This window comes from Mustela lutreola, chromosome 9 (assembly GCF_030435805.1).
Source record: "Mustela lutreola isolate mMusLut2 chromosome 9, mMusLut2.pri, whole genome shotgun sequence".
Classification (NCBI taxonomy): domain Eukaryota; kingdom Metazoa; phylum Chordata; class Mammalia; order Carnivora; family Mustelidae; genus Mustela; species Mustela lutreola.
The window spans coordinates 95,202,059-95,228,372 of record NC_081298.1 but is presented as its reverse complement, the minus strand read 5'-3'; the positions used below and the strand labels follow the sequence as shown (position 1 = coordinate 95,228,372).

Sequence of the window (26,314 nt, the reverse complement as noted above, 5' to 3'; positions counted from 1 at the left end):
TTCTCTTCCTTTCCTCCGGCCGCGAGCCCCCTCCTCCTCCCTCCTCCTCCTCCTCCATCCTTCCCCCACCCGGTTTGTGTGCCCCTCCCGCTGCGACTGGCTGGGAGGCTCGGCCGCCCCCGCCCCGAGAGGGAGGCGGGGGCGCAAGCCGCGGCGGCCACCCGAGGCTGCGGAGGGGAACGGGATCCGAGGCCCCAGGGCGGCCCAGCATCTGGACACGGCACGCGGGGACTGCTTGTGCACCCCCAGCCGAGGGCCGCGGGGCCTGGCCTCGCCGCGGGGTGGAGGAGGTAAGGGCGAGTCTTGGGCGCGCTGCGGGACCGCTCCTGGAGAGAGAAGGCAGGGAGGACCCCAGCCTCTGCCTCCTCCTCCTCTTCCTTCTCCCCCACAGCTCTCGGGAGGCCCGCGAGGCTGCCGGACCGGGAGGGATTCTGGGCAGGCCAGGCCAGAGGCAAGGAAGGGGTTAATTTAAGGAATTAAAATCAGAACGTTTTGAGACCAGGCTTCCCATCCCCCCTTCTAGCCAGTCGCTCCCCGAGCCAGCTTGGGGGGTGGGGTTGGGCTCCGGTGGGACTCTGGACCATGGAGAGCCCGGCCAGAGGGAGGGAGCAGGAAGGCGAGCGCCCTCAAACCCAGCCCTCTCCACCTGCTTCTGGAGAGGGGTGGGGGAGGGGCGTGGTGTTGAGGCCTGGCTGGGCACCTGTGCGGGAGTCTGAGGGTGGGAGGCTTTGGGTGTCTGTGTGCGTGCCGGTGTGCACGTGTGATGGTCTGGACGATCCGGAGGTGTGCGTGTGTGTGCACGCATGTTTCTCTCTCCTTGCAGCCCAGTGCCTCCGTTGGTGACTGTCCACGGCGATCTGGCTGTGTGCTCCTCACTGCATTGCTTTGCATGTGAGTGTGTGACACGGCGCCTGTGTGCGCGTGCCACGGCGTGCCTGTGGGTAGGAGTGGGGCCTGCTCTCTCCTTAGGTCGGATGTGCAGTGAGGAGGGGCCCAGATGGTTTTATGGGTGTGGGATCCAGGTGCTCGAGCCATGTGTGTGTGACCTTGGGAGGTGTGTGCTCGCTTGCAGGAGCACAAGAGTGAAGAGGAGCTTAGAACAGAAAAGGCAGTGTCAGGGCTGCGGGGAAGCAGGGGACTGGATGCATTGACCCCTGTGGGTCTTCACTAGACTGCTCTGGGAGGTAACCTGTGGTGACCCCAACCCAGGTGTGGAGAGCCAGAACCCTGTCCTTCTTGGGGGATTTGGAGGGCTTTGGAGAGTCAGGGGGCATGCCTTTATTCTCCATCCACAGGGACACTTCCAGCTGCCTCCCCATCCTCAGAACACCTCCTCCACCTGCTGGCAGATGTCTCCAGAAACCACTGAGCTTAGAGCTTCGTTTCTTTGGCCTCTAACGCCATCTATTAACATCCAAATCTTCCTTCCCCGTTTCTGTAAGTTCTACCTTCTCTGCTCCTTTCCTGCATGCCAATTTTTATGGAAAGAGGGAGAAAGAGCTCTTGGGCCCAGAAGGCCAAGTGAGAGGTAGAGGAGAGGCCAGAGGGGGAGACGGGAGCCAGGGAGCATGACCAAGAAAAACCCAACTCTGCTAACTTATCCCATTTGCCTGATCTGAATTTAAAAGAGAAAGAGACCAAGAGGAAGTTTGGCTATAGCCACACACTTGTTTCTAGATTTAGGGATGCCTAGCCTATATCTCGTTTGGGAATATTTATAGCTGGAAGGGGGTGATGGTTGTTGAAAGGTAACTGCCATCCTGCCTTTGAGTTCCCTGGACTTCCCTGCCTCTCTGGAAGCCCACCACTCCCTTTATTTAGTCATTCAACAAATATTTATTGAGCCCTACTATGGGCCGGCTAATGAATATTGTAGAGCTGGTGTGACATTCTCCTCGCAATCAGAAGAAACATATATTAAGACTAAGAGCATGGGTTTTGAAGTCAGTCAGGTAGTACTTGGTTCAAATCCTAGCCTATCACTCATTCCCTGGTGTGTAACAAACCACCCCAGAATTTAGGGACTTAAGACAAGAGTGATTTGTTATTCTTCATGGTCTGTGGGTTGGCCAGGACTGTGGCCATGGCTGTGGTCTCTCATGGCACCTCTCAGCAGCATTCAGTTGAGGGACTGGCTGGAAAGGAACATCAAGATGGCCTTTCATCCTCCAGGGCCTCTCTACCTGGGACGTCTACTTGGTCAGTAATTTAGCCTGTTTTTTAATACGGCAGCTGGATCCCAAATAGAAGTATTCTAAGAGGATAAGCCTGCTGGGACAACAGCTTATCAAGCCTCAGCCTGCATCAGGCTTGCTAATGTCCCATTGGCCAAAGGAAGTCACATGGCCAAGCTCTGCATCAGTATGGGAGGGGACCACATAAGGGGAAGAATCCTGGGAGGCATGGTTCCTGGGGGCCATCCAACCACAGTCTGTTCCAGTCACTTCCTGGCCTTGGGCAAGTAATTTGGCACTCTGAGCCTCACTTTCCTCCTAAAGTAGACACAGTACCGCCTGTGGGCCGCAGTGTCTTGAGGATTAAATGAGAAGCATGGTATCTGAGCAAAGTAATTAGTAGATAAATGTTCACTGTTCAAATTATTAGACTGTAAGCATCTTGGGGGCATGACTGTCTTATTCATCTTTGTGCCTCCAGTGGCGGTCATGGCCCCTGTGTTTGATGTCTTTTTTTTTTTTTTAAGATTTTATTTATTTATTTGTGAGGGAGAGTGCACACGTGCACAAGCAGGGGGAGCGGCAGAAGGAAAGGGAGAGAATCTCAAGCAGACTCCCCACCGAATGGAGCCCATGGAGGGGCTTGGTCTCATGACCCTGAGATCCTGACTTGAGCCCAAATCAAATTGGATGTTTAACCAACTGAGCCACCCAGGAGCCCCTGTTTGACATCTTTTTGTTGGGTGGATAAACTAGAAAGAAGCAGAGAAGCCCTAAACCTTGGAACTCTGGTAGAGTGACAGAGTCAAGAAGACAGCAGGTCCTCGGGCTCTCTGCTCGGCGGGGAGCCTGCTTCCTCCTCTCTCTCTCTGCCTGCCTCTCTGCCTACTTGTGATCTCTCTCTGTCAAATAAATAAATAAAATCTTTAAAAAAAAAAAGAAGAAGACAGCAGGTCCTTACTCCCCAGTGGGTGGGAAGTAAGAGACAGGGAAGTACTTGTTATTCCAGGTGATTCTTGGATTGACTTAATTATAACCAGATTCATCCCGTTTCATAATGAGGGGCAGAAATCACTTCAGCTATATGAAATCCATCAGCACATCCATTATTCAGTGTTAGTCCTCTAAGAATGATACACTGATGTCTGCTGTGTGGGAGGAAGGTGTGAGGGTGAATCATTTGCATTGTCCTTGCCCGCCAGTGTGTGCATGGGGTGGGATCTGATGTGCAAACAGGTCTATGACCATCCAGCATGTGACACCTGTTGCCATGTGTGAAGATCTACGGTAAGGGGTGATTCACACTTGGATGTGCTTTGAGCCGAAGGAGGGATTTGAGGAAGGCTTTCTGAACAGGCAGCATTTGAGCTGGGCCTGCAGAATTCCCCATGTGGAGAAGGGAGTCCCAGGAAGAGGGACTAGCATGAGCCAAGACTTAAGGGTGTGACAGCTCTTGGCACTTCTCAGTGAGCTAAGGCCCACAAGGCTCATTAAGGTTGCACATGGGAAGCGGATGCAAACGCTAGGCTGGCAAGGCTGAGTGGCGGTCGTGTCCTGGCCCACCTTGAGGGCAGTCAAAGTGTGGTGGACTTTACCTCCCAGAAAATGGCCTGCGCTCAGAGACTTATTTGAGAAGGAGAGTGACATGACTGGATCTGTATTTGCAGAAAACATGAGAATTGAAAGCTGGTGGAATTAGGAGTACAGTTAGCAACAGTATCAATGGATCAGATAGAAGGGGATGGTTATGGTCTGGGGCAGGGGCTAGAGGAAAGAGAGTCAAGTATTTAGAAGGTAGTATTACAAAAACTGGTGATTGATGAGGTCTGAGGAGGACTTTGAGAATTCAGAGATGCTTTGCCGGTTGTATCCAAGGTGAAGAGTAGATAATGAAGACGTTGGTCAAGACAGGGAAACAGGAGAAAGAAGCAGGCTTGAAGGTGAACATGGTGCTATTGTGAGTTTGTTATTAGCCATCGTAAGCTCTGAGCCCCCGACATTAACATATCATCCTTTTCATCCTCTCCCTCTGTGCAGGCTGCTTGTAAGGTGCACTTAAAAATTAAAAAACAAACAAACAAACAAACAAAAAACTGCTATAAATGTCAGGTCTAAGGCTTTGGGTTATGTGTGCCTCAGGATACCACAAGTGATGGTATAGATGAGAGTTAGCTAAGAAGCATTTAAATATGTTCAGGTGTCTCTCCTCTTAAAAGCTCTGTTTGGAATCTCCCACGCTGCTTCTTCCCCCTTCACAGTTGAGGTTCCTGTATCCACTCACTGTCTCTATCTCACTCTCCCTTCAACCCCATCAACCGGGTTCATGAAAGCGGGGCTCCCTGGAGTCCCCAGTGGACCCTTTGCGCCTCTGCTCTGGCTTGTGTCATCCCACTTGCGGTTTACACTGTTGTCTACACTACTGCCCACTGCTTCCCTCCTTGACATCCTCTCTTCCCAAAGGTTTCCCACCAGAATTCCCATTGCTTCTGCCGGTTCTTAGGATCTTCTCGGTTCTTCTCCCTCCTCCACCTCTCTGAGGATCCACTTCTCCCCTGCTCCCCTCTCTCTGCACCCTCTCCCCGATCCTACTCATTCACTTTTACGCGTAAGGTGCGAAAACTGTATTTTTGGCTCCACATTGCATACTATACGCTATCTCTACTTCCAGGGCCCACTGGAACCTCAAACTTGTGAAATCTACAACCAAACCAATCTCTCCCCCAAATGTGCCTTGCTTCACTTTCCCTGCAAACTGAACCGCAGCGCCATCTACCTAGATGCTCAAAACCCCAAGCTGAGATTGATCCTTTACTCCTCCCTTTAATACCAGCCACAATTATTCTGTCACCAAGCCTTCTTGACTCTCCTTCCTATGCTGCTCCCATAACCATCCTTCTCATTGTGCTCCTGCTGCCTTGGCCAACAGTTTCAACTTCTTCCCGATCTTGACCCCCTGTGGGCTGTACTCTCCACTGTACCTGATACATTCATGGCACAGAGGAGGGGCTCAATAAATGAAACATGAATGAATTCATGTTTTAATAAAGCCCAGGGAGAATTCTAGGCTAGAAATATCAATTTGTGAGAATGTTAGGACTTTTGGTCACAAGGGACAGAAATAACCATTCAAATTACTTTATGCAAAAACGGATATGTACCAACTCAAATAACTGGAAAGAAGGGGGATGAGTGGGCTTGGGGCATGACCGTAGCTAGGTTCTCCCAAAATGTGATGAGGATTCTTCCTGGCTCTTGGTTCAGCTTCACTCTGTTGCCATACTTTTCCCCCCACCGTACATGGACTTCCTCCATGTGGTAGGCAGAGGTTACACAAGGCCATAGACCGCTTCATGTTCACTAGCCAGTGATCTCAGAGAACAGAAGACTCCTCAGTTTTTCACTTCTATTCCCAGGGAAGGACTCTGTTGGCTCAGCTTGAGGAATGTGGCTGTTCTGGGGTCATTCACTGTGGCCAGAGAGGTGGGGCACCATGATGGGTCAGGCCTAGGTCACGCAGCCCTGTCAGAACCACAGGGAATGGGGAGGGGCAGCTTAACGAAGAAGGAATGAGCTGTTCTATCATCAGAAGGTGAAGAAGGCTTGCCAAACAGATAAAAATGTGGAGGTCCACTGCAGGAATTCTCAGGGCCTATTTGGTAGTGGAAGCCGTGAAAATGTAGGATTCTCTGTGTTTCTGGCAGAGACCATGATCATGTGACAGTAGACAGGAGCCAGGGAAGACACCCATCTCAAGATGGTTGGCCTTGTTTGAGGAGATGAGACTCACATACCTGAAAACTTTACCCACCCACCCCCAAAAAAAGTCAATGCCTTTGGTTCAGGCTGGAGAATCCTAATCCTTCCACCCAATGAAAACCTTCAGCTGGGTTTAGAAGAAAGGAGACTTGAGATAGGCATTTCAGAAGTGGGGTAGGGAGCAGAAGAGGTCCTGCGGATGGTGAGGGGGCAGGTCCTGGCTGAAAAAGGAGGCAGGTCTTAGGACTGCAGGGGTTGCTGATATGGGGAGACGAGAATGCAAAGGAAATCGCCAACTGTTATGTCATGATACTAATAATACAGGACTGTGATCAAATTTGAACAGGCAACATTTCTATTTTTCTTCTTCTTCTTCTTTTGCCTCCCCCTCCCTCCATCATCTTCTTGTTGGCATTTGGGCAAAGCTTATACTCATGCTGAGGAAGTGTACACATCTAGGCAAAAATATTTCTAAGAATGATTCATAGCCATTCCTCTGCTCTGACCTGTGGAGGGAAACCGTGGTGCAGGCTGGCCTCAGTGAAGAGCCACCTGGACCTGAGAAGTCCCTTCTACCCTGCACAGCCACACACAGCTTGCACCCCCAGACTTTCCCCTTTCTTGGGGACTGGCTAGCAGGGTATTGTGCAGGAAGAGGATGCTTCAAAAGTATATGGGGAGGGGAAAGGGGAGATTGGTTGGTTCTGATGTCCGAAAGGGCCCCCACAGAAGGGACCAGCACTTGGGATGGTCGGGTACACATGGGTGCCTTGATACCAGGCTGACCGGACATTATGGAATAACCCTGTTCCTAAGCAGGTGTGTGTGTGAGTGTGCTGAATTCTATTTCTTTCTTTCTTTTTTTTTTTTTTTAAAGATTTTATTTATTTATTTGACAGACAGAGATCCCAAGTAGGCAGAGAGGCAGGCAGAGAGGGAGAGGGGGAAGCAGGCTCCACACTGAGCAGAGAGCCCAATGAGGGGCTCAGTCCCAGGACCCTGAGATCACTGAATTCTATTTCTAACATCTGTGGTCACTTTGCCAACTTCTTCAATTTCATCTATAGTTGCTAATTTATTCAGGTTTTCTATTTCTTCTTTGGTCAATTTTGGTAATTTATATTTTCCTGGAAAAATACACACTTCATCCAGATCTTCAAAAATTTGGGCCAAGAGTTGTACCTGGTCGCATTTTACTAATTTAAAAAAAAAAAAAAATCTCGGTGAGTGGTTCTATCCCTTTTCTCATTCATAGTGTTATATATTTGTTTTCTTTCTTTCTTTCTTTCTTTCTTTTTTTGCGCTTTGAATAGATTTGCCAGAGACTATTTTGTTAGTCTTTTCAGAGAACTATCTTCTGGATTTACCTCTAGAGGCTACTTTTTGGTTTTAATACACCTAAATGATGGTGATGTTAGAACAGTGACTAAGTATTTTTTTAAAAAAGAAATTTTAAGTCCTTGTCTTCTAGGTACTAAAGTACTTCTTGAGTAAAATAATACAAAATCTTGGATTTGCTCAAAATTATCCAGTGGTAGGGTGGGGGAAGTGTAAGGAAGGGGAGCAGGTGTCAGATGAAAGAATTGTCATAAGTTGGTCACTGTTGAAATCGGATGCTGGGTACATAGGAGTTTACTGTATTTTTGAATATGTGTGGAAATGCCCATAACAAAAACCCATGTTTTCCTTTAATCCTTGTCCCACAATGCATACCAAAAATTTTTGGATTTTACAACTCCATTGTATAAAAGGAAACCATACAGCTTGCATGCTACCAAGTCACTGTCAGTTTATGCTATTATGGTTATTTGTTTAACGCCCTTAATTTAAAAAATTGTTCTAGACTTTTAAAAAAAGGTAATCACAAAGTACAAAAAGAAAGCATATATAACTGTTTATATAGTCTTTGGGTAGGCCTGGACTCAGTAAACTTGAAAACAAAATCAGAAATCCTAAAGATTTTTACTGAAGCAAACTATCAGCTTTATTATATCAGTAAAGACCATAAACAAGCCAGTCGACCCACTGGAGAAAACCATTTATGGTTTATAAATGACAAGGGATCAATATTAGAAAAAGTCTTTGAATATCAATAAGAAAATATGAATGTTCAGTATAAAAACGAGGAAAATAGTGCAGAGGCAAAGTCACCAAAGAAATAAAAAGGAATGCTAAATGTGTAAAAAAAAGAAAAAAAATCCAGCTATAGTAATCAGAGAAAGGCGAGTAAAGGGGCGCCTGGGTGGCTCAGTGGGTTAAAGCCTCTGCTTTCAGCTCAGGTCATGATCCTGGGGTCCTGGAATCGAGCCCCGCCTCGGGCTCTCTGCTCAGCAGGTGCCTGCTCGTGATCTCTGTCTGTCAAATAAATAAATAAAAATCTTAAAAAAAGAAAGAAAGGCAAGTAAAACAGCCAAACCACTTTTCACTCTCAAACTAGCAAGAGTACAGCAAGGCCAAAGAGAAGCTGAATTTGGCTGCACTTGGTAGACGCTGGGCATGAGCAGGAGTCCTCTGTAGATAGAGGAGTCTGGTGCCTAACGGGACAGAGGAGAGCCCTGAGCTGAAGCCGGGGCTGGCAATCTGGGTGTGAGGAAGAGCACAGAGCAGGAGAAGAGAACCACCACAGAAAAAAAGCCCATAGGTTTTGTTTGTTTGTTTTAAGAGTTTATTTATTTGACAGACAGATATTACAGGTAGGCGGGGGGGGGGGGGGGGCGTGCGGGAAGCAGCTTCCCCGCTGAGCAGAGAGCCCAAAGGGGCTTGATCCCAGGACCTGGAATCATGACCTGAGCCGAAGGCAGAGGCTTTAACCTTAACACTGAGCCACCCAGGCACCCCAAAATCCATAGGTCTTGATGGTGAGCAGAGAGCAAGGTCAGGATGGCCAGTGTGTGGTGTGACTGGGAGGACAGTGAGGAAACAAGGATGGATCCTGGGGAGTGGGGGAGGGGAAGTCTAAGGTTTGCTTTTTGACGCCAGAGGTCATGGTTTCAGTCTACAGTTTCATTACCAGTGACTGGCAGCAGAGTCAAAAGATTTAGGCTACAAAAAGGATTTGCTGCCTCTCACAATTGACAAGTCCTGGACTGAAGTTTCAGGCACATCTGGATCTAGATGGCCAAGGGAGGTCACTAGGAGTCTCTATGTTCTTGTCCAAGGAGGACAGAAATGGCCACGGGCAGCTCCAGGCCCACATTCTCCCAGCAGGCACAGGTCCTATAGTGGCTGTATGGGCCTGGAGTGGGAAATGTGACTGATAAACAGGCTAAGGTCATAGCCCAACCCACAGTGGGGGGAATGGCTCTCCAAGGGAACACTGGGGGTCTAGTCACAAAGGGGGATTGGAGCTGAACAGCAAAAAGAATACGTGTCCCCTGCATCCCTTCTCTAAACAAGATCTACACAGATCCTGCTATCTGTACAATTTTTAAAATTCTTCTCTTTGTGGTAACACAACTTGGATCCCTCACAAAACTTAAAATACCCTTGTCCCATCTCCAGAAGGAGATGTTCCAAGTTCTTATCCACTTAGCGGTCCAGCCCCAATTCAAGATCTTGGTGGCGGGCTGTCTCTTTGGCAGGTACTGAGCTAGGCCCTCATGGTCTTTCAGTTGAGGGCCAGACAATGATAGAGGAAAGACCAGACAGCTGAAAGCACAAAATCCTCCCAGCTGAAGAGGGGAGATGAGGAAAAACACTCAGTGGTCACAGACCCATACGTGGTCCACATACTCTACCAGTTGGGGAGGACGGGACCTGTTCTCGGCTTCTTTGGTTCTGCCATCTCCAAGAGCCTCCCTGGTCCTTCAGGTTCTGTGCCACGCAGAAAAGGGGCCTTGGGGGCTCACCTCCCACTGACGCAAGTGTAAGGGATGGGGAACACTAGGAGCTGAGTAATCCCTGGCCTTTGTTTTCCAGGTTTGTGGGTTTTGCTGGCAATACAATCCCCTTAATCATTAGGAAACTTTCAGTCAATTTGCATTCAGTTGTCCCCAGAGCCATTAACCAAACTAGAGACCTCATTGGAAGTTGTAATTCTTGAATCAAGTCCCTGGTGATGGTGTTGGGGGAGGAGAAGAGGTTGTCTCTTAGCAACAGCCCTTGGTGCTCTGCCCATCCCAGAAGCCCAAGGTTCTGTTGCTTCTTGGGAGGCCTCTGCCGCAGGGCAAGGCAAACCCTTCCTCTAGGGTGGGAGGCAGAGTCCATCTGCCCCTTCCCACTCAAGCCGCATCCCAGTGGAAGGCTGTTTCTGATGAAAGCAATGGTGGCATAGCAGGAGGGGTTCTTGAACGGCCTGAGGAGTCAAGAGCCTGCCGTGGCCCAGGTTTGTCTCTCTGTGTTTCCAGCCTCCCTGTCCTTGCTTGAGCTGACTTTACTGGAAGCAGAGAACTGACTCTTAATTATCTGACTCTCAGCCATATTGGATTACTGGCCTCAGGCAGAAAGCGCCTCTCTAGGCGAAGCAGTGTTTTCTTCCTCTGCTTTCAGATGGGCCCCTTTCAGCCATGTGTCTCAATTCTTGTTGGACCTTACTGAGGCTGAGGGAGGGGCCAAACCCCAACAGGGTGACATTTTTTACAAGTCCCCTAAAGTTCCAGATAGGAACACCACCTGAGCTCCAGAGACAGTGGGAGAGTTTCATCGGCTGCTTTGCTGCTGGGTAGCAGGCAGGGGTCACCAACTTCTGAGGGGGGAAGTGGTACTATCTTACTTCCCCTCTTAGTTCAGCTAATTCCTCCTTAGGGTCTATTCCTTTAAAAAAAAAAAAATCCCATTTCTCATTCTAGTTTCTGAGTTAGGACTTCTTTCTAGTGCAGGTACCACAGACCTGACTCCAAATGGCTTAAGCAATGAAGGGAAAGGATTGGCTCACCCAACTGAACAGACCAGATTTCAAACAGTGTCTGTGAGAAATCTCTTTCTCCATTTCAATTCTGCTTCTCTGCGTTGGCTTTGTTCCCAGGAGGTTCCTCCCCAAAGAAGCAAAGATAGCCCTTGCAGCTCTAGCCTTCCCCATCAGCTTAGAAACCTGAGACCAAAGAGGATGCTTTCCCCCTAGTAGTTCCAGAGAAGTCCTGGAGGGAGGAATGACCCCCGGACTCAACCTGGTGATCTCTGCCCATCCTGGGACTCTGTTTGGCCAGGTCCATATTACTTTCTTACCCCTGGAGCCGGGCTGGACCATCCACCCCCACTCAAAGCATGTGGACAGAGAAAGTGGGGAAGGAAGAATGGTTCTCCAAGGTCAAAGAACAATGATTTTACCAGGAGGACTGGGTGCTGGGCTAGTAAAGGGAACAGTCACCCATACCCCTACGTGGAAACCCCTGAAGGCGATGGGAACTTGAGAGCAGGTCAGGATGGAGATGCAGAGCTGAGAGTCAGTGGCTTAAAGCTGGGAGTAAATGTGTGAGAGCAAACCCAACTGCCAGGAAGAGGGCAGATGCAAAGAGGGTGTGAAGGTGGACCTCTCATCAGGAAGATTCAGAAGGCAGTAGGAAGAGGAGGTTGGAGAACCCAAATGGGCAGCTTCATGGCAGCCTGGATGGAGGGGCCAGTAGTGTCAGCCAAGGGACCAAGTGGGTGGAGATACCTGATGACAACTGGATTGATAAACGTGTGGTCTGTGACCCAGAGGAGCACAGTGTCAGCAGAGGGTGGCTGAAGCCCAGTCACAGGCAGTTAGGAAGAGGAGGGCAGTGATGAGTGGGGTAGAGATTCCATGAGGTAGAAGAGGTCTGACCAGAAGCCAGAGATGAGGGACGAGAGGCAGTGGGAGTTCAGGGTTACTGGGGGTAGGATGTCAGGAAGGGTGGTGGCTTGTGCTAGAAATAGCCTGAAGAAGACAAATAAGGTGGCCCTTGGAGCAAAGGGCAGGGGCAGGACACTTACTGGAGACCGACCTAGCAAAAGACTCTGAAAAAGGACCTACACACCAAGAGTGGCAGTGATGGGAGGGTACAGAAGGAGGACAGGAATAAACAGTGACACACGCACACAGGTATCATCAGGTGAGGTGACAACTTGGTCACTGCAACATGGTACCAACAGTCCACCCTGTATGATGGGTTGGTTTGCATGACATGGAAATAAGCATCTTCCTTTAAGGACTTTTTTTTCCCCCTAGATATAAGATACATTCAGCCAAATACATATAGTGCAGCAGCCTTAAGCATTTAGCCTGATTATTACATATGTATTCACATGTATAACCACCACTCCTATCAAGATCTAGAACGTTTTCAGCATCACACAATGTTTCCTCCTGTCCCTTCTCAGTTTCTAGTCTCCAGAGAGTAACCTCTATTCTGACTTATATCATGATGAATTTAGTCTGACTTGAACTCTGTATGTATGGAATCCTACAGTGTGCCCTCTGCTCTGGCTTCTTTCATGCAGCATAATGTGGGATGGGTTCACCCATGTCCTTGCATGTACCAGTGCTTCCTTTTCTTAATGCTGGATAAAATTCCACTATGGACGTATCATAATTTATCCATTCTACTGGTGATGGGCACCTGGGTTATGTCTAGTTGGAATATAGGTTGGAAGTGTTTAAGTATAATGAATGCCTCTCCCCCCTCCCCCGCCAAAGAATTTTCATTCTTTCTCACTGTCGTGCATGTACACCCCCCACCCCTGCAGGGCTGTACTAGAGCAGGCGGCCTCCTCTAGGAGGCCAAGCCATTGGAATACCCTCCTTTATGGGTGCGTGTGTTTCCTGGGGCAATTTCCTTACGTGTGGGGGAGACCATCCTCCTACGGCTTACTCCCTCTCTTCTAGCCTCCTTGCCCCTCGCTGTGGGCGCCCTGAGCCTTCCCGACCCCGCGGGGGGGCTCGCCCGCGGCCCCCCATGAGCGCACCCGGCTGACCGGCGGGGCGGCCGCGGTGGAGCCCGGGCGCCACGGGGGCGGCGGGGCCATGGCCTCGCTGGACCTGCCGTACCGCTGTCCCCGCTGCGGGGAGCACAAGCGCTTCCGGAGCCTGTCGTCGCTGCGTGCTCACCTGGAGTACAGCCACACGTACGAGACGCTCTACATCCTCTCCAAGACCAACAGCATCTGCGACGGCGCCGCCGCTGCCGCTGCCGCCGCCGCCTCCGGCTTCCCGCTGACGCCCGAGCCCGCCGCCCTGCTGGCCGTGCCCGGCGCCCGGCGCGAGGTCTTCGAGAGCACGTCCTTCCAGGGCAAGGAGCAGGCGGCCGGGCCGTCGCCCGCCGCGCCGCACCTGCTGCACCACCACCACCACCACGCGCCCCTCGCCCACTTCGCGGGCGACCTGGTGCCCGCCAGCCTGCCGTGCGAGGAGCTGGCCGAGCCGGGCCTCGTGCCCGCCGCCGCCGCACGCTACGCGCTGCGCGAGATCGAGATCCCGCTGGGGGAGCTGTTTGCGCGCAAGTCCGTGGCCTCCTCCGCGTGTTCGACGCCGCCGCCCGGGCCGGGCCCGGGGCCCGCCTCCGCCTCGCCCGCGTCCCCCTCGCCAGCTGATGTGGCTTACGAGGAGGGCCTGGCGCGCCTCAAGATCCGCGCGCTGGAGAAGCTGGAGGTGGACCGGCGGCTGGAGCGGCTGAGCGAGGAGGTGGAGCAGAAGATCGCTGGCCAGGTGGGTCGGCTGCAGGCCGAGCTGGAGCGCAAGGCGGCCGAGCTGGAGACGGCACGGCAGGAGAGCGCGCGGCTGGGGCGCGAGAAGGAGGAGCTGGAGGAACGGGCGTCCGAGCTCTCGCGCCAGGTGGACGTGAGTGTGGAGCTTCTGGCCTCGCTCAAGCAGGACCTGGTGCACAAGGAACAGGAGCTGAGCCGCAAGCAGCAGTGAGTGGCCTGCGGGGGGCCCTGTGGGCGGGTGTGCCCGTGAATGTTCCTGACTTGGTGACCGTGTGTGTCACTGCTGCTGCCACCACCGTGAGTGGGCCCGAGTGTGGCTCTGCATGTGCCTGGGTGGCCGTGGCTTGGTCCTGTGGCATCTGTGGCTACGAGCACGTGATGGTAGTGTGTGTGGAGCCAAAAGCGTCATGATGGTGTGTGTTTGGGACTGTGAGGACGTGCAAGTACACCCGTGTGCCTGCCTATGACAACTCGTTTTATTCCTTCTCCATGACTCTAGCCAAGGCCAGACCCTGCACTGTGGCACCAGATCCTCTAACCTTTTGCCGACTCAAAGATGTGGCACAGTTCTGCCCTCTCCCTTTGCTATCATCAGATTTTCCTTGTCAGCTATATCATTCCTCAAAGCAGCCAAACAGGAGGTTGTTTCTCCTATCCACCATAACCCCCCTGCCCCCTTGCGCTGCTGCCCCTTTTCTCCCCTTCCAGACTCCCTGAAAGGTTATACTCCTTATCTCCAATTTCTTTCTCCACTTTCTCTCTTGAATCCACTCTGTCAGATAGATGTCCACCATCACCACTGTCCTCCACGTCACCAACTACCTTCAGGTTGCCAAGTCCCATTCCTCACCTCAGCCTGTCAGCAGCATTCAACACAAACGAAACACATGAAACAAATGAAATGAAATGAAACACAACCTGAAATGCTTTGTTCACTTGGCTTCCAGAACACTCTCCTTTTTTCTGCTCCTTCTCGGTGTTCTTTGCTTGCTTCTTATTTCTGCGGTCCTTAAATGTAGGAAGAAATATACAGATGTTATTTATCTACCCCCGTTGTGATACAAGTAAGCTCTGTGGGAGCAAGAGCTTTTCTCAGGTCTGTCCACTGCTGTGCCCCTAAATACCTAGAACAGTGCCTGACACCTAGACGGTGTTGAATGTGAATACATTTGGGAGTAAATGCTCAAGTGACTCTGAAGGGTGTTGTGTGTACTTCCCAGAGGCTTCTGCATCTGAGAATGTTTCTGAAAGTGTGTGTGTGTGTGTGTGTGTGTGTGTGTGTGTTGGGCTGTGTGAGCGGGACTGTGCCTGTCTCAGACGGCGTGTATGCCTGCAAGTGAACAGGACATGAGCACACGTACGGAACTGTGTGTGGCCCTGTGCCTCTGAGTGTTTCCGGAAGGAGGAGGTGGCTCTGGGTGTGACTGTGAATGTCAGAGCGTTTCTGTAGGGATGAGGGAAGTGTGGCAGGAGCGTTGGGGCTGGGTCAGTGGGGTGTGAGCGTGGGACTCGGGGCCTATGGGTTGCATTTCTGGGTGTGTGGTAGCATGGGGCCCGTGCTGCGTGCAGCCACGTGAGTGTGTGTCTCCCTCCCACTCGGGGTCTCATCTGGAGGGCGGGTGGGCAGGCAGGGACCGAGGCACCTGGGTGAGAGACTGCTCCGGCCCAGGGAGGTGGTGCAGATCGACCAGTTCCTGAAGGAGACGGCGGCGAGGGAGGCCAGTGCCAAGCTGCGGCTGCAGCAGTTCATCGAGGAGCTTCTGGAGCGTGCCGACCGCGCCGAGCGGCAGCTGCAGGTCATCAGCAGCAGCTGTGGGAGCACACCGAGTGCCAGCCTGGGTCGCGGAGGGGGAGGAGGGGGCGCTGGGCCTGGTCCCCGGGGCCCCGGCAGAATGGTGAGTGTCCACCTGCCGTCCCTGCTCCACTTGCACCCTTGCCCCCTCCAGTGCCACCATGTGCACCTCCTGGCCTGGTGTTCCCCGTTATCGTCTGTGCTTCCCTTCTTTGGCACTTCCCTGCAAGCTCAGGGAACAGGGGTGCCCCGCTGACTGGGCGGAAGGGCCGGCCCCTGAGGCTGTGATCCAACCGCTTTCGTTTTCAGGGGCCCATCTCTGCCCAAATGAGAGCCCAGGAGCCACAAGCCAGGGTCTGGGGTACTGGCTGGGTGTGGGGAGGGGGTTGGTGAGCCTGCCTTTCTGGGCTGTCTGTCTGTCTTTTTGTCCATCTTTCCCAACTTTTTTCCTTCTCTCTCCTCTCCCTCCTCTCTTCTCTCCATCTTATGCCCTATTTCTCCTGCTCCTCATCATCTTGCCTCCTCTGTCTCTGCCCCTCTGCCTTTCCCTCCTGCTCGGGGGCCCACAGCGAGAACACCACGCAGGCCCAGCCATGCCTAGCACATACGCCGTGTCGAGGCATGGCTCCTCTCCCAGCACAGGGTAAGCCTCGGGCCTGGCCCATCCCGCACAACCCACCCTCACCCCAGAAAGATCCACTGGCCCCCTGGTTGGCTGGCCCATCTGGGGCCTTGGCTCCTTCTCCTTTCCCCACATTCCTTGGGTCACCTTTGTCTGCCTCTCCACACTCTTGGAAGGGGGCTCTTGGAAAGTAGGGCAGGGGGTTTGCCCTCGGTAGGGGTGGCATGGGGAGTTGGGGCTGACCTGGTGCCCCTCACTCCTCACCGTCTGGTCCACCCCACCCCAGGGCCTCCAGCCGTGTCCCCGCTGCGTCCCAGAGCTCAGGCTGCTATGACAGTGACAGTCTGGAGCTACCCCGGCCAGAAGAGGGGGCCCCCGAGGACAGTGGCCCTGGGGGCTTGGGCACACGGGCCCAGGCTGCCAACGGTGGCTCGGAGCGCACCCAGGCCCCTCGCAGCTCAGGCCTGCGGCGTCAGGCCATCCAGAACTGGCAGCGCAGACCCCGCCGACACAGCACGGAGGGGGAGGAGGGTGATGTCTCAGACGTGGGCTCGAGAACCACCGAGTCAGAGGCTGAGGGCCCCTCAGAGGTCCCCCGCCCTGGGCCTGCTCTGGCTGGGCCACTGAGCAGCTGCCGGCTCTCAGGTGAGTCCTGGAAGGGTAGGCCAGAGAGGCCAAGCTTTCCTGGCTGCTGGGCCCTCTCAGGGGACACGGGGCTGGGGCAGTAGATCTCTTGGGCTCCTGCACGTGTTTTCCCATTGTCCCAGACTTCCCACAGTGAGGATGACAAACTCTCCTACAAGTGTCCTGGGAGCCGGGGCAAGGAACTCCTAAGACAGAGCAGTGCTGCCTCACAGGGGTGTTCATGTTGGGGACTGTACAAGGATGCCATGTCTCAGGGGGTCCATTCACATGATGGGCTCATTGACATTTACAGGACAGTAGCTGAGTGTTTACTGCAATCTGAAGTCCCTGAAACAGCAGGGAGAGCCCCCCCCCCATATATGCACAAGGCTATGTGCATGTGTGGGTGGGTCAGGGTCAGGAGGTTAGAGGGCTCAGATCAGGTGCATGGCTGCTCTTGAGTAACTGTTCTGGGCAGGCTCGCCCTGGCCTTCTGTTCACAGAGGCCGGGTTTCTATCTATCTGCACCCTCACTCTCTAAACCCTTGCCTTTCCTAGACTTGACTCAGCTGCTTCATCTAGGGGGTGAATTTGGACAATATGCTGATGTATGATCTTTAAAAAACAGTTTCCTTGAGGAGGGGTCACCTTTTTCTAATGTGTATAATTAGAGATGGGGTGTGCAGAGGAGGGGGAAGCAGAGGCCCCTTGTCCTTCCCAAGTCACTGGTCCCCCTTAGCTCCCACCCCACCTCCCCACCACAACACCCCCATTGGCCTTTGACCCTCCACACTGACCTTTGACCCTCTGGTATGTGCAGCCCGCCCTGAGGGAGGCAGTGGGCGGGGTCGGCAGGCTGAGAGGGGCAGCCCCTCCCGCTCCAACGAGGTCATCAGCCCAGAGATCCTCAAGATGCGTGCTGCCCTGTTCTGCATCTTCACCTACCTGGACACACGCACGCTGCTGCACGCTGCTGAGGTCTGCCGGGACTGGCGCTTCGTGGCTCGCCACCCTGCGGTCTGGACCCGGGTGCTGCTCGAGAACGCCCGCGTCTGTTCCAAGGTGCCTGTCTTCGCCCGCCGGCCTTGCTGCGAACCCACCTTTCTCCCTGCAGAACTGGGGCCCTTGAGGTCTGGCCCTTGCATCCCTTTCAACATCCCAGCTTTAGCCTGGCTCCCCCAGATGCTCTGCGGGGTCTTCGTGTCTTGGGGCTGGTCTCCCTCCAGCCCAACCAAGCTCAGGCCCCTCCATCACCAGGCAATCCCTCTCTCCCCGCAGTTCCTGGCCATGCTGGCTCAGTGGTGCACCCAGGCCCACTCCCTGACGCTGCAGAACTTGAAGCCCCGGCAGCGGGGCAAGAAGGAGAGCAAGGAAGAGTATGCTCGAAGCACCCGGTAAGGCCAGGGAGGGTGGGTGTGTGTGGGAGGGTTACTGCGGGCACATCTGGAGTTCCTCAGGGGAGGATTCCTGGGGCAGGGAATGGCCCCAAGCAGTGCCCTGAGCTCTTGGCCATCCACAGGGGCTGCCTGGAAGCAGGGCTGGAGTCCCTGTTGAAGGCTGCAGGGGGGAACCTGCTGATTCTGCGCATCTCACACTGTCCCAACATTCTCACCGACCGCTCCCTCTGGCTGGCCAGCTGCTACTGCCGTGCCCTGCAGGCCGTCACCTACAGGTAGTTCACAACCTCTCCACGGGGGGCCAAAGGGGTCCCTGCGGTCTACATACCAGGGCTCTAAAGCAAGGGGACCCAAGAGTTCTCTGCTCCAACGGAAGGGAGCAGCTGCCACCAGAGTGGGCGGTCCCAGCTCTGTCTTTTCAACAGGAGCGCCACAGACCCCGTGGGCCATGAGGTCATTTGGGCCTTGGGCGCAGGTTGCAGAGAGATTGTCTCCCTCCAGGTGGCGCCACTTCACCCTTGGTGAGCCCCAGCAGGGGTTTGGTGGGGCTGGGGTTGAGCCTGGGCTGGGGCTAGCTGAGGACTGAGCCTATCTGGGCCATTCCAGAAGATGCTTGAGGGGACAGATTGACGTTCATCAGTCTGTGTGTTTACCTGTTAGGAACGGGTCTTCAAAATCAGACCTGGGGTGATGTCCCGGCTCACTGGCCTTGTGATATAGGGCAATCCAGGCATGCCTCAGTTTCTCAAGTGCAAAGTGAAGGTGACATTAGAGATCTTTTAGCCTTAGTGGGACTGTAGCTGGCTCAGATGAGCTGTATCTCTACAGCCTGTATGTCGCTGTTCAGTCAGCGCTAGCTAGAAATAGCCATGTTTGGTTGGCACACAGAAGGCCTTTGAGGAAGGTCGATGTAGCATCCACAAAGGAGGTGGTCGTTAGAGAATCCAGGTCATTCACCACTCGACTTGGCGTTCCTCAAACCAGGCTTCCTTGTCCCTGCACTTGGTCCTCCAAGCCCTCTCTCTGCATGACAGCTCCTCCTGGGGCGTCTCATGTCCTTCCTAGCCACCTGGAAGAATCTGTCCCTGTTCCCCGGCCCCCATTCCGGTCAGGGGCCTGGGCTGGACACCTGCTGGAGTTTGTTTTGCTGTCATCTTTCTCTCTCTGAGTCTCCACCGTACTCACAGCTCTCAGGGCCGGGCTGTGAATGTTCGTTTCCATATCCCTGGTACCAAGTGTGTAGCAGACACCAGGGAGCCCGCCATCTGGGCCAATGCCGAGGAAGGAGGTGTTCAGGGAAACGGCGGGTTCGCTGTGTGTGGCGGGCTGGGCGGAGCAGTGATTGTGGAGAGGAAGGTGGGGGCAAGGTTAGGAAGATTTTGCTTCAGGGGGGTAGGTTTTTGCATTTTACCTAGGAAGTGCTCGGGAAGCCTTTTAGTATTTCTGATCTTAAAGACAGGATCACACCAGGCTGGTTATGTTCTCTGTACCCCCTCCCTGCTCCACTCCTTGAGGGCAGGGACCATCTCTGTATTGTCACCGCTGTGTCCCCAGGGCCCAGCTCAGTTGTGCTCCGCTCTAGTAGACACTTGAGGCCCATTTGTTGAATGACTGAGTGAGAGAACATAGGAGCGAGGGGCTCGCTGTCAGCAGTGTGGCTAGGTGAACTGGCACAGAGACTAGATGAACCCCGACGAATGTGTGTGGTGGTGCGAATGGTGCATTGAATAGTTTTTCAGGACTCAGATTCTGTAGGTCTCTGCAGGGGTGAGGAAGGGTCAGGGATGATCCCAGGTTTCTAACTTGAGCAGCTGGGTGGTTGTGGGGCCCTAGCCCGAGCTGCAGGTGGGGGTGGGAGAGGCATGAAAGAGGAGCAGCCTCGGGGTGCTGTGCAACCAGAAGCTTCCTTGACAGCCCTCTCTCTGCCCCATTCTCCAGCCAGCAGCCCACGCGCTTCAGTAACCGCTGCCTGCAGATGATTGGTCGCTGTTGGCCGCACCTTCGGGCCCTGGGGGTTGGGGGTGCTGGCTGTGGGGTACAGGGCCTGGCGTCACTTGGTGAGTCTTGCCTCGGGACTGGGGTGGAGGGTGATGGGAAGCAGGCATGGGTGCGACACCGACGTCCCGGAGGGGCTTGGGGCTGCCGCCCGGGTGGTGGCAGGAGCATGGAGGCACTGGGCTGGCTGGAGGCGACCTGGGGAGTTCGTCAGCAGGACCTCCCCTCCTCCTCCTCTCCCTAGCAAGAAACTGCATGCGGCTGCAGGTCCTGGAGCTGGACCATGTGTCAGAGATCACCCAGGAGGTGGCCGCTGAGGTCTGCCGGGAAGGCCTGAAGGGACTGGAGATGTTGGTGCTCACGGCCACCCCTGTCACCCCCAAGGCCCTGCTGCATTTCAACAGTGAGCGATGGGAACGCGGGGGGCGGGGGCCTGCTGTCCTTTCTCGCCATGCCTGGTCAGCAGGTAGCATACCCAGGTCCCTGTTGCTCCTTGTCAGCAAGCGCCAGCACGGGGGCAGGGGGCAGACCAATGAGGCTGCTAATCTTGGCCTTGCCACCCCTGTCTCTCAAGGCCAGTGTGGCGTGCGAGGCCTGCTAGCATCTGGTCCAAATGGTTCAGTGCCACAGACATTTATTGCCCTGTGATCAGCCCCCACGGGAGACATGAGCTGTAGCCTGCCACCTGTTCCACGTGGGGCTCTGGCCAAGGGCAGGAGCAGGACAGACAGGTTAGGAATACAGGTTCTGGAGCTGGACTGATCTAGGTCTCCATTCTGGTTCTGCTGCTTATCAGCTGTGTCACTGGGCAAGTTATTCTGCTTTTCTAGGTTCTGTATCTCCGTCTTCTAAGCAGACATTCTGGAATGGGTGGGTGGTCAGATGAGATCATGTGTGTGAGCCCCGCCAGGCCCATTCTCAGCATGAAGACCCTTCTCTCCATGCTACTGCAGACTGCACATGTGTTCTCTGATCCCACTGCCCTCAGCCACCTACTCCACCTTCACTGAGGACACTGGCGCCCAGCTCGGGCAGCTCACCCTACTTCAGGGCAGGGGCTTGGACAGAAGCTGCTTTCTGACCCCTGCTCCATGCCTCCACTGGGACATCCTTCTGCTGGCGCAGCCGGCAAGGAGCTGAGTAACCGCCAACACCTGGTGTCACCGCCCTCAGGACCCACAGTTACCACCAGGTGGCTCGTTGGTTGCTCAGGCTACTGGGGCATGCCCCCTTTCCTGAGGTCCTGGTCACACCCAAGTCCTGAGCCCTGAAGATTTCTTGATTATCTCACTATTTCCAAGACCCTGTTCCTCCTTCCCAGTCAGCCTCATGGCCCAGCCCTGGACTGACCTCCAGGACTAACTGCTCAGCCTCCATAAGCATGACTTCCAGAACCCTCAGCCTCCTGACTTTCTTCCTCCTCCTTAAGTCCCTTCCTTCCTCCTCCTTCTAGTCCCTTAAGCCCTCCATTCCCAACTTGTTTGCTGCCTGCCTCCCCTCCATGCTCCAGAGAAGACCCATCAGCCTCACCCTAGCCGCTCTGTCCTTGAATTCATTTCCAGATGGCCAGGCCATGGTACAACTGTCCCCTCTGCCAGGGATGCTCCTAGAGCCTCTGCATGATTGACTGTTGCCCACTCATCCTCCCAGAGTCCACCACAGCCTCTGCTGTATGACCTTGTCCTTCATGCCTCTCACCAACCCCCTGCCTGGTTGACCCTCTGGGTGCCATGGGCCTGCTTTCCTCTATGTAGTGCCCAGTGCCTGGCACGTGACTGTCTCTCTGTAGGGTTCTGGGTTCATTAAGTACTGATAGGAGAGGCAGCAGTCCCATTGCCCAGGTGAAACGTGAGCCACCACCTTACTGCTCACCTTTTCTCAGGCATTTGCCGGAACCTCAAGTCCATTGTGGTCCAGATAGGGATTGCCGATTATTTCAAAGAACCCAGCAGTCCTGAGGCCCAGAAGCTGTTTGAGGACATGGTGACAAAACTTCAGGTGAGGAGTTGGCTCTTGGGCCCCGCAAGACCTGAGGTGGCATCCCTAGGCTGGGGTTGCTCACCTAGGCATGTAATGGGGGGGCCCCACTTGCCTGACCCTGAGGGGAACTAACCCAGGGTTTGGTCTACAGGCCCTACGACGGAGGCCCGGCTTCTCTAAGATCCTGCACATCAAGGTGGACGGTGGCTGCTAACCCGGGTCGGGGGCGGCAGGGCCTCTGCCAGCCCCACACTAGGGCACTCTCTTTGGACCTCCAGAGGGACCCTGATTGGACTAGACCTTTGGAGGCCTGGTGTTATCCCTGGCTTCCAGGGAAGGGTTGAGTTTCCTGTTCTTCTCCTGGGACCGTGGAGCAACAGGCCTGACCCTGGGCACTGCCTCTTCAGGGCAGGGGCTTGGACAGAAGCTGCCCTCCGACCCCTGCTCCACCTCCCAACTGGGGCATCCTTCTGGGCACAGCCAGCAAGGAGCTGAGTCACCACCAGCACCTGGTGTCATTGCCCTCAGGACCTGCAGTTAACCACGGAGTGGCTCCTTGGTTGCTCAGGCTATTGGGGCAGCCCCCCCTTTCTTTCGGTCAGGGGGCTCCACTGGGCCCTAGCCAGAGTGGGCTCCCCAAAGCAGCTCAGACTTGGCAAGGAGGGCTCCTTTCCTCGTCCTGCCCTGTTCCAGCTCTCTGTGGGGCATGCCCTTCAGACATCCTTCCTAGGCTCCGTGTCCACATTCCCCAGGGATAACACAGATAGGCCTATGGCTCTGGGAATCTGGACACCCAAAAGTGGGGAGCAGGGGAACAGCGAGGTAGTGGGAATGGGCTTGGAATGGCAAAACATTCATCTAGAATTTTTCCCCAGGATATTGAAACCACCACTCCCAAAGGGGGGAAATTGCCAAGTAGAGAAAACTTAGTTTTTACTGCTGTAGAAACAAGACCTTTCCTCCCAGCCATCGCATACCCTCATGACACACCAGAGCTAAAAGGTGCATGTTTCTATACCTTCCTCCAATCCCGAGCCTCTGGAGGGGTAAGGCCCTAGCTCTGGGAAACCTTAGCAGCACTGAGCAGCAGCTCCTGTCCTCAAGAAATGTTTTTCTGGTGCTTGGGCAGGAACAAAATGGCCTCTGGGTCCCCACTGCTGTGGGTGGGAGGGAGTCACTGGGCTGCCTTCTGTGCTGGGGCCCGGAGGAAGCCAGGAGGAGGGAATTTTGGTTTGTTTCCTTGTCTGGCTAGCTTGCTTGAAGACATGGCCTTGGTAGGGAACCAGACCCATGGAGCCAAGGACGAGGAAGAGCAGCCTCATCAGACTTGCCTCCCTCCACAGTCTTCACGGGCCCCATGGGCTGTGGGCTCTGCTGGAGTGCTGGGGCCCGAGCCAGAGCCACTTGGCTTGGAAACCACAGAATGCAAATGGGGTTTTTTTTATTGACTCTTGCACAGTTCTGGTAAGACCAGGTTCTGACACTAAGGCTCCAAAGACTCAGGTCTCCCCAGTTCTCCTCTCAGAACTCCCCTAGTGGTGGAGAGGCCTTGGGTTCTGCTAACATTCACTTGGGAAGTTCTTTCAAACATTAACCTCAATCCATCTTAGGGTTTCCTTCTTTCCCATACAGGAGCCAGCTCTGCCCTAACCATTAGGCTGCCGGTCCTGGCTGGGGCCTGGGCTTCTCTAGTTTCTCAGCCCTTTCCAGGGACCTCTCTGCTACAGCCTAGCTTGGACATCAGGACCCAGCCCCGGCCGGGTTACCCTGTACGGAGCCCTGCAGATCTGGGACCCCACAGCCTCAGTATCCAGCTCCCCCGGCTCCACACCCAGCTCCATCCCTGCTCCTGTTGATTTTTCCTCCCATGGCTTATTCTGCCCTGCCCTTGGAAGACCCCCAAATACCAAGGGTGTTTGTCATATTGGCAACTCGCTGTCCAGTCCTGCACGAAGCCTTGGCCGTGTGGCACCCCCGATTCCAGAGCAGCTGGCCACACTGTCTCCCACCTGCCTGGCCCCGTCTCCAGGAGTTGCAGGAAGCACAACGTTTCTGTCCTCCAGGGGTTTGTGAAGGGCTATGGGGGTGCCCTGGTTGCATCTGTTTTGCCTTGCCAATTGTACCCCCTGTAGCTTCTGCTCGAGACCCTAGGACCAGAGGTGCTGCTCTCCCCATCTCCTGGACAAAGCACAAAGGGATGCCCTGCTTGGCCAGAGCCTGCCTTACTGAGGGATTTTTTCTGCCCCATGAAGCTTCCATCCCTGAATACAAGACTTTGGGTAATGTCTCCCCGGGTGGGTGCCCTCTGGAATGTCTGGCATCAGTCCTGGAAAAGGAGGTCGGGGTGCACGGGCGGGGAGCTAGAGTGGGAGCAAGGCAGTGCTGAAAGGATTGATTCTAGGAGTTGGTTCATTTACCCATTCATTCATTCGTGCAACAGCCCTGAGCACCACCAGCATTGGGGGCAGAAAAGTAAATAGGCCACCCCATTCCCATCCCCCAGCTCCGCTAGGAGGAAGTTTGGCTAGCAAGTCCCCACCTTGTATCTCCCAGCTGAGTGTGATGGGGGTACAGAACCTATGGTTCTGTATGGTTCATTAGCCCCTGGCCCTGCCAACAGGAACGATGGGTCATAGCGTGTCCCGCCGCACAGCTGCTCCGGGGCTCACAGACTCATGCACGTTGGACTTCATGCATGCTGAGAAGTGGCAGGGTGCTGGGCCCTCGTCCCCTGGCTTGAAGCTATTTTTTTGACTCTCGGGGATGAGCCCTGCTGCTGTACGGGGAGCCTGTTTGCAGAGATGCTCCATTTGGTCACTTTGGCAACCACAGAGCACGGCTGAGGACAGGCAACAGGGATGGAGGGTCTGGCCACTCCTGGAGCACCGATCCTTCACTCACTCAAAGGAGAATCCTCCATATCTCACACCTATCACACCTAGTAAGGTGCAAAGGGGGAGGAACATCAGAGCTAGGAAATCGAGGGAGGACATGCTCCAGGGCTCCCAGGCACTTGTAGAGGTCCCACAGGCTCCAGCACTCGGGTGTCCCTACACCTGTCCCTGCCACGTGGCCTGGACCCAGCAACACAGAGGCTTGCCACTCAGCTTGAGCGCTTTGTCAGGCTTTGGGCTGCCTCCCCGTGGCACTAGCAGGGAACAAAGGTGGTGCTGTATGTACCTGACCCCTGGGAGAGAGGAAGGGTGCTGCCCAGAATTGTGGCTTTCCACTGGCCAAGAAACCACCTAAGGACCAAGGCAGCCCAGGATTTCCTGGTCCTGTGAGAGTGGTTTGAGCGAGCCCCTCAAGAAATGCTGCAAAAACAAAAAGCCACCTCCCTCCCTAAGCCTGCTGCTCCAAGGTTTGGCTCCATCCTTTGCCTTTGGGCCCCTACCTGTTTCCCTGGTCCTTTGGGCTATGGGGGTGGGGAGAAGCTGCCCAGGCCCTAATCCCTTTAAGGCACTAGGCTGAAGACCTTCCCAGAGTGATTACTGGTGCCAAAGACCCAATTCCTGGTGGACAGCAGAAATGGTGAGTGGGGACAGGGCTTACCTGCCCAGAGGAGTTAACTCAAATTGATGCCATCTGTCCAGCCTATTGGTTCCTCCCCCAGGGGCCTGGCACTTCTCTCTTTAACCCTGGTGGTCATGCTTTCTCACCCAGCCTTGTTCCAGGCCTGCATTTCTGTATATACTGCTGTGTGTTGTGTGTATGTATTTATTCCTGGACAAGTGTATTCATCTGCAGCTTCTGCCTGAGGATAAGGTTTAGGATTGGGTGAAGACCGGAATACCAGGGCCAACTAAGGCAACCAGCTCCTATTCCTTCCCCAACACCCCGGGACCCCAGCCAGTCCCAAGACTGCCCTGACAATCAGGCAGGCTTCCCCACCATGAGTCCAAGCCTCAGTTCTGCCCCGGCAGGGTCCTGCATTCAAGTGCAGAGGCCTGAGGCGACCTTGGCTTGCCTCGTGACTGGCACCAGAAGGCTTGGCTCTAGTGGGCACTGCTAGTGGGGCCCTCCACGAGTGGCCCCCAGGCCTGCCTTCCCTGCACGGCCAGGCTGCGATGGGCCTGAACCGTGAGCGGAGCTCCCCCGACCCCAAGCACAGCAGGCGGAGGCGGAGAGCGTTTTTTGGTTTTGTTTCTGAAGTGGTGCCTGTACCTCCAGCCCCCAGGGGGCCTTCCCTGGCCCCACTTCTTTGCCCGCCCCCCAGGCATCACCATCCCAGCACTTTGCTCCACGTCACCCATAGGTGCCCTCTGCCGAATGTACCTGAGTGTATGTATTTAAAAGGACTGGTGGGCATCAGAGAATTTATGACTTTGTATCCAATAAAAGATGGTGAAACTGGACTATCTGCCAGGGAAGT

The 26,314-nt window shown here is 54.3% G+C and overlaps 1 protein-coding gene across 2 annotated transcripts; it reads left to right on the top strand.

The window, feature by feature from the left end:
- On the top strand, positions 1-26,314 carry FBXO41 (F-box protein 41). 2 transcript variants are annotated; one of them, XM_059188056.1, is made up of 15 exons: positions 1-290; positions 824-891; positions 1,296-1,437; positions 12,715-13,739; positions 15,202-15,427; positions 15,894-15,967; positions 16,233-16,591; positions 17,391-17,632; positions 17,849-17,964; positions 18,090-18,242; positions 18,393-18,488; positions 19,906-20,024; positions 20,207-20,365; positions 21,845-21,960; positions 22,094-26,314. In XM_059188056.1, exons 4-15 carry the CDS (start codon positions 12,853-12,855, stop codon positions 22,154-22,156), a joined length of 2,610 nt encoding a protein of 869 aa, XP_059044039.1. In that variant the 5' UTR covers positions 1-290; positions 824-891; positions 1,296-1,437; positions 12,715-12,852; the 3' UTR covers positions 22,157-26,314. The 2 variants fall into 2 exon arrangements, with proteins under 2 accessions (XP_059044039.1, XP_059044038.1); XM_059188055.1 differs by lacking the exon at positions 824-891.

Excerpts from the sequence above, each read along its gene's own strand:
- FBXO41 (XM_059188055.1), top strand. The coding sequence starts at position 12,853 with ATGGCCTCGCTGGACCTGCCGTACCGCTGTCCCCGCTGCGGGGAGCAC. Across the intron at positions 18,243-18,392 it reads CTGCAGGCCGTCACCTACAG|GAGCGCCACAGACCCCGTGG; the intron begins GTAGTTCACAAC and ends TCTTTTCAACAG. Across the intron at positions 21,961-22,093 it reads ACATGGTGACAAAACTTCAG|GCCCTACGACGGAGGCCCGG; the intron begins GTGAGGAGTTGG and ends TTTGGTCTACAG.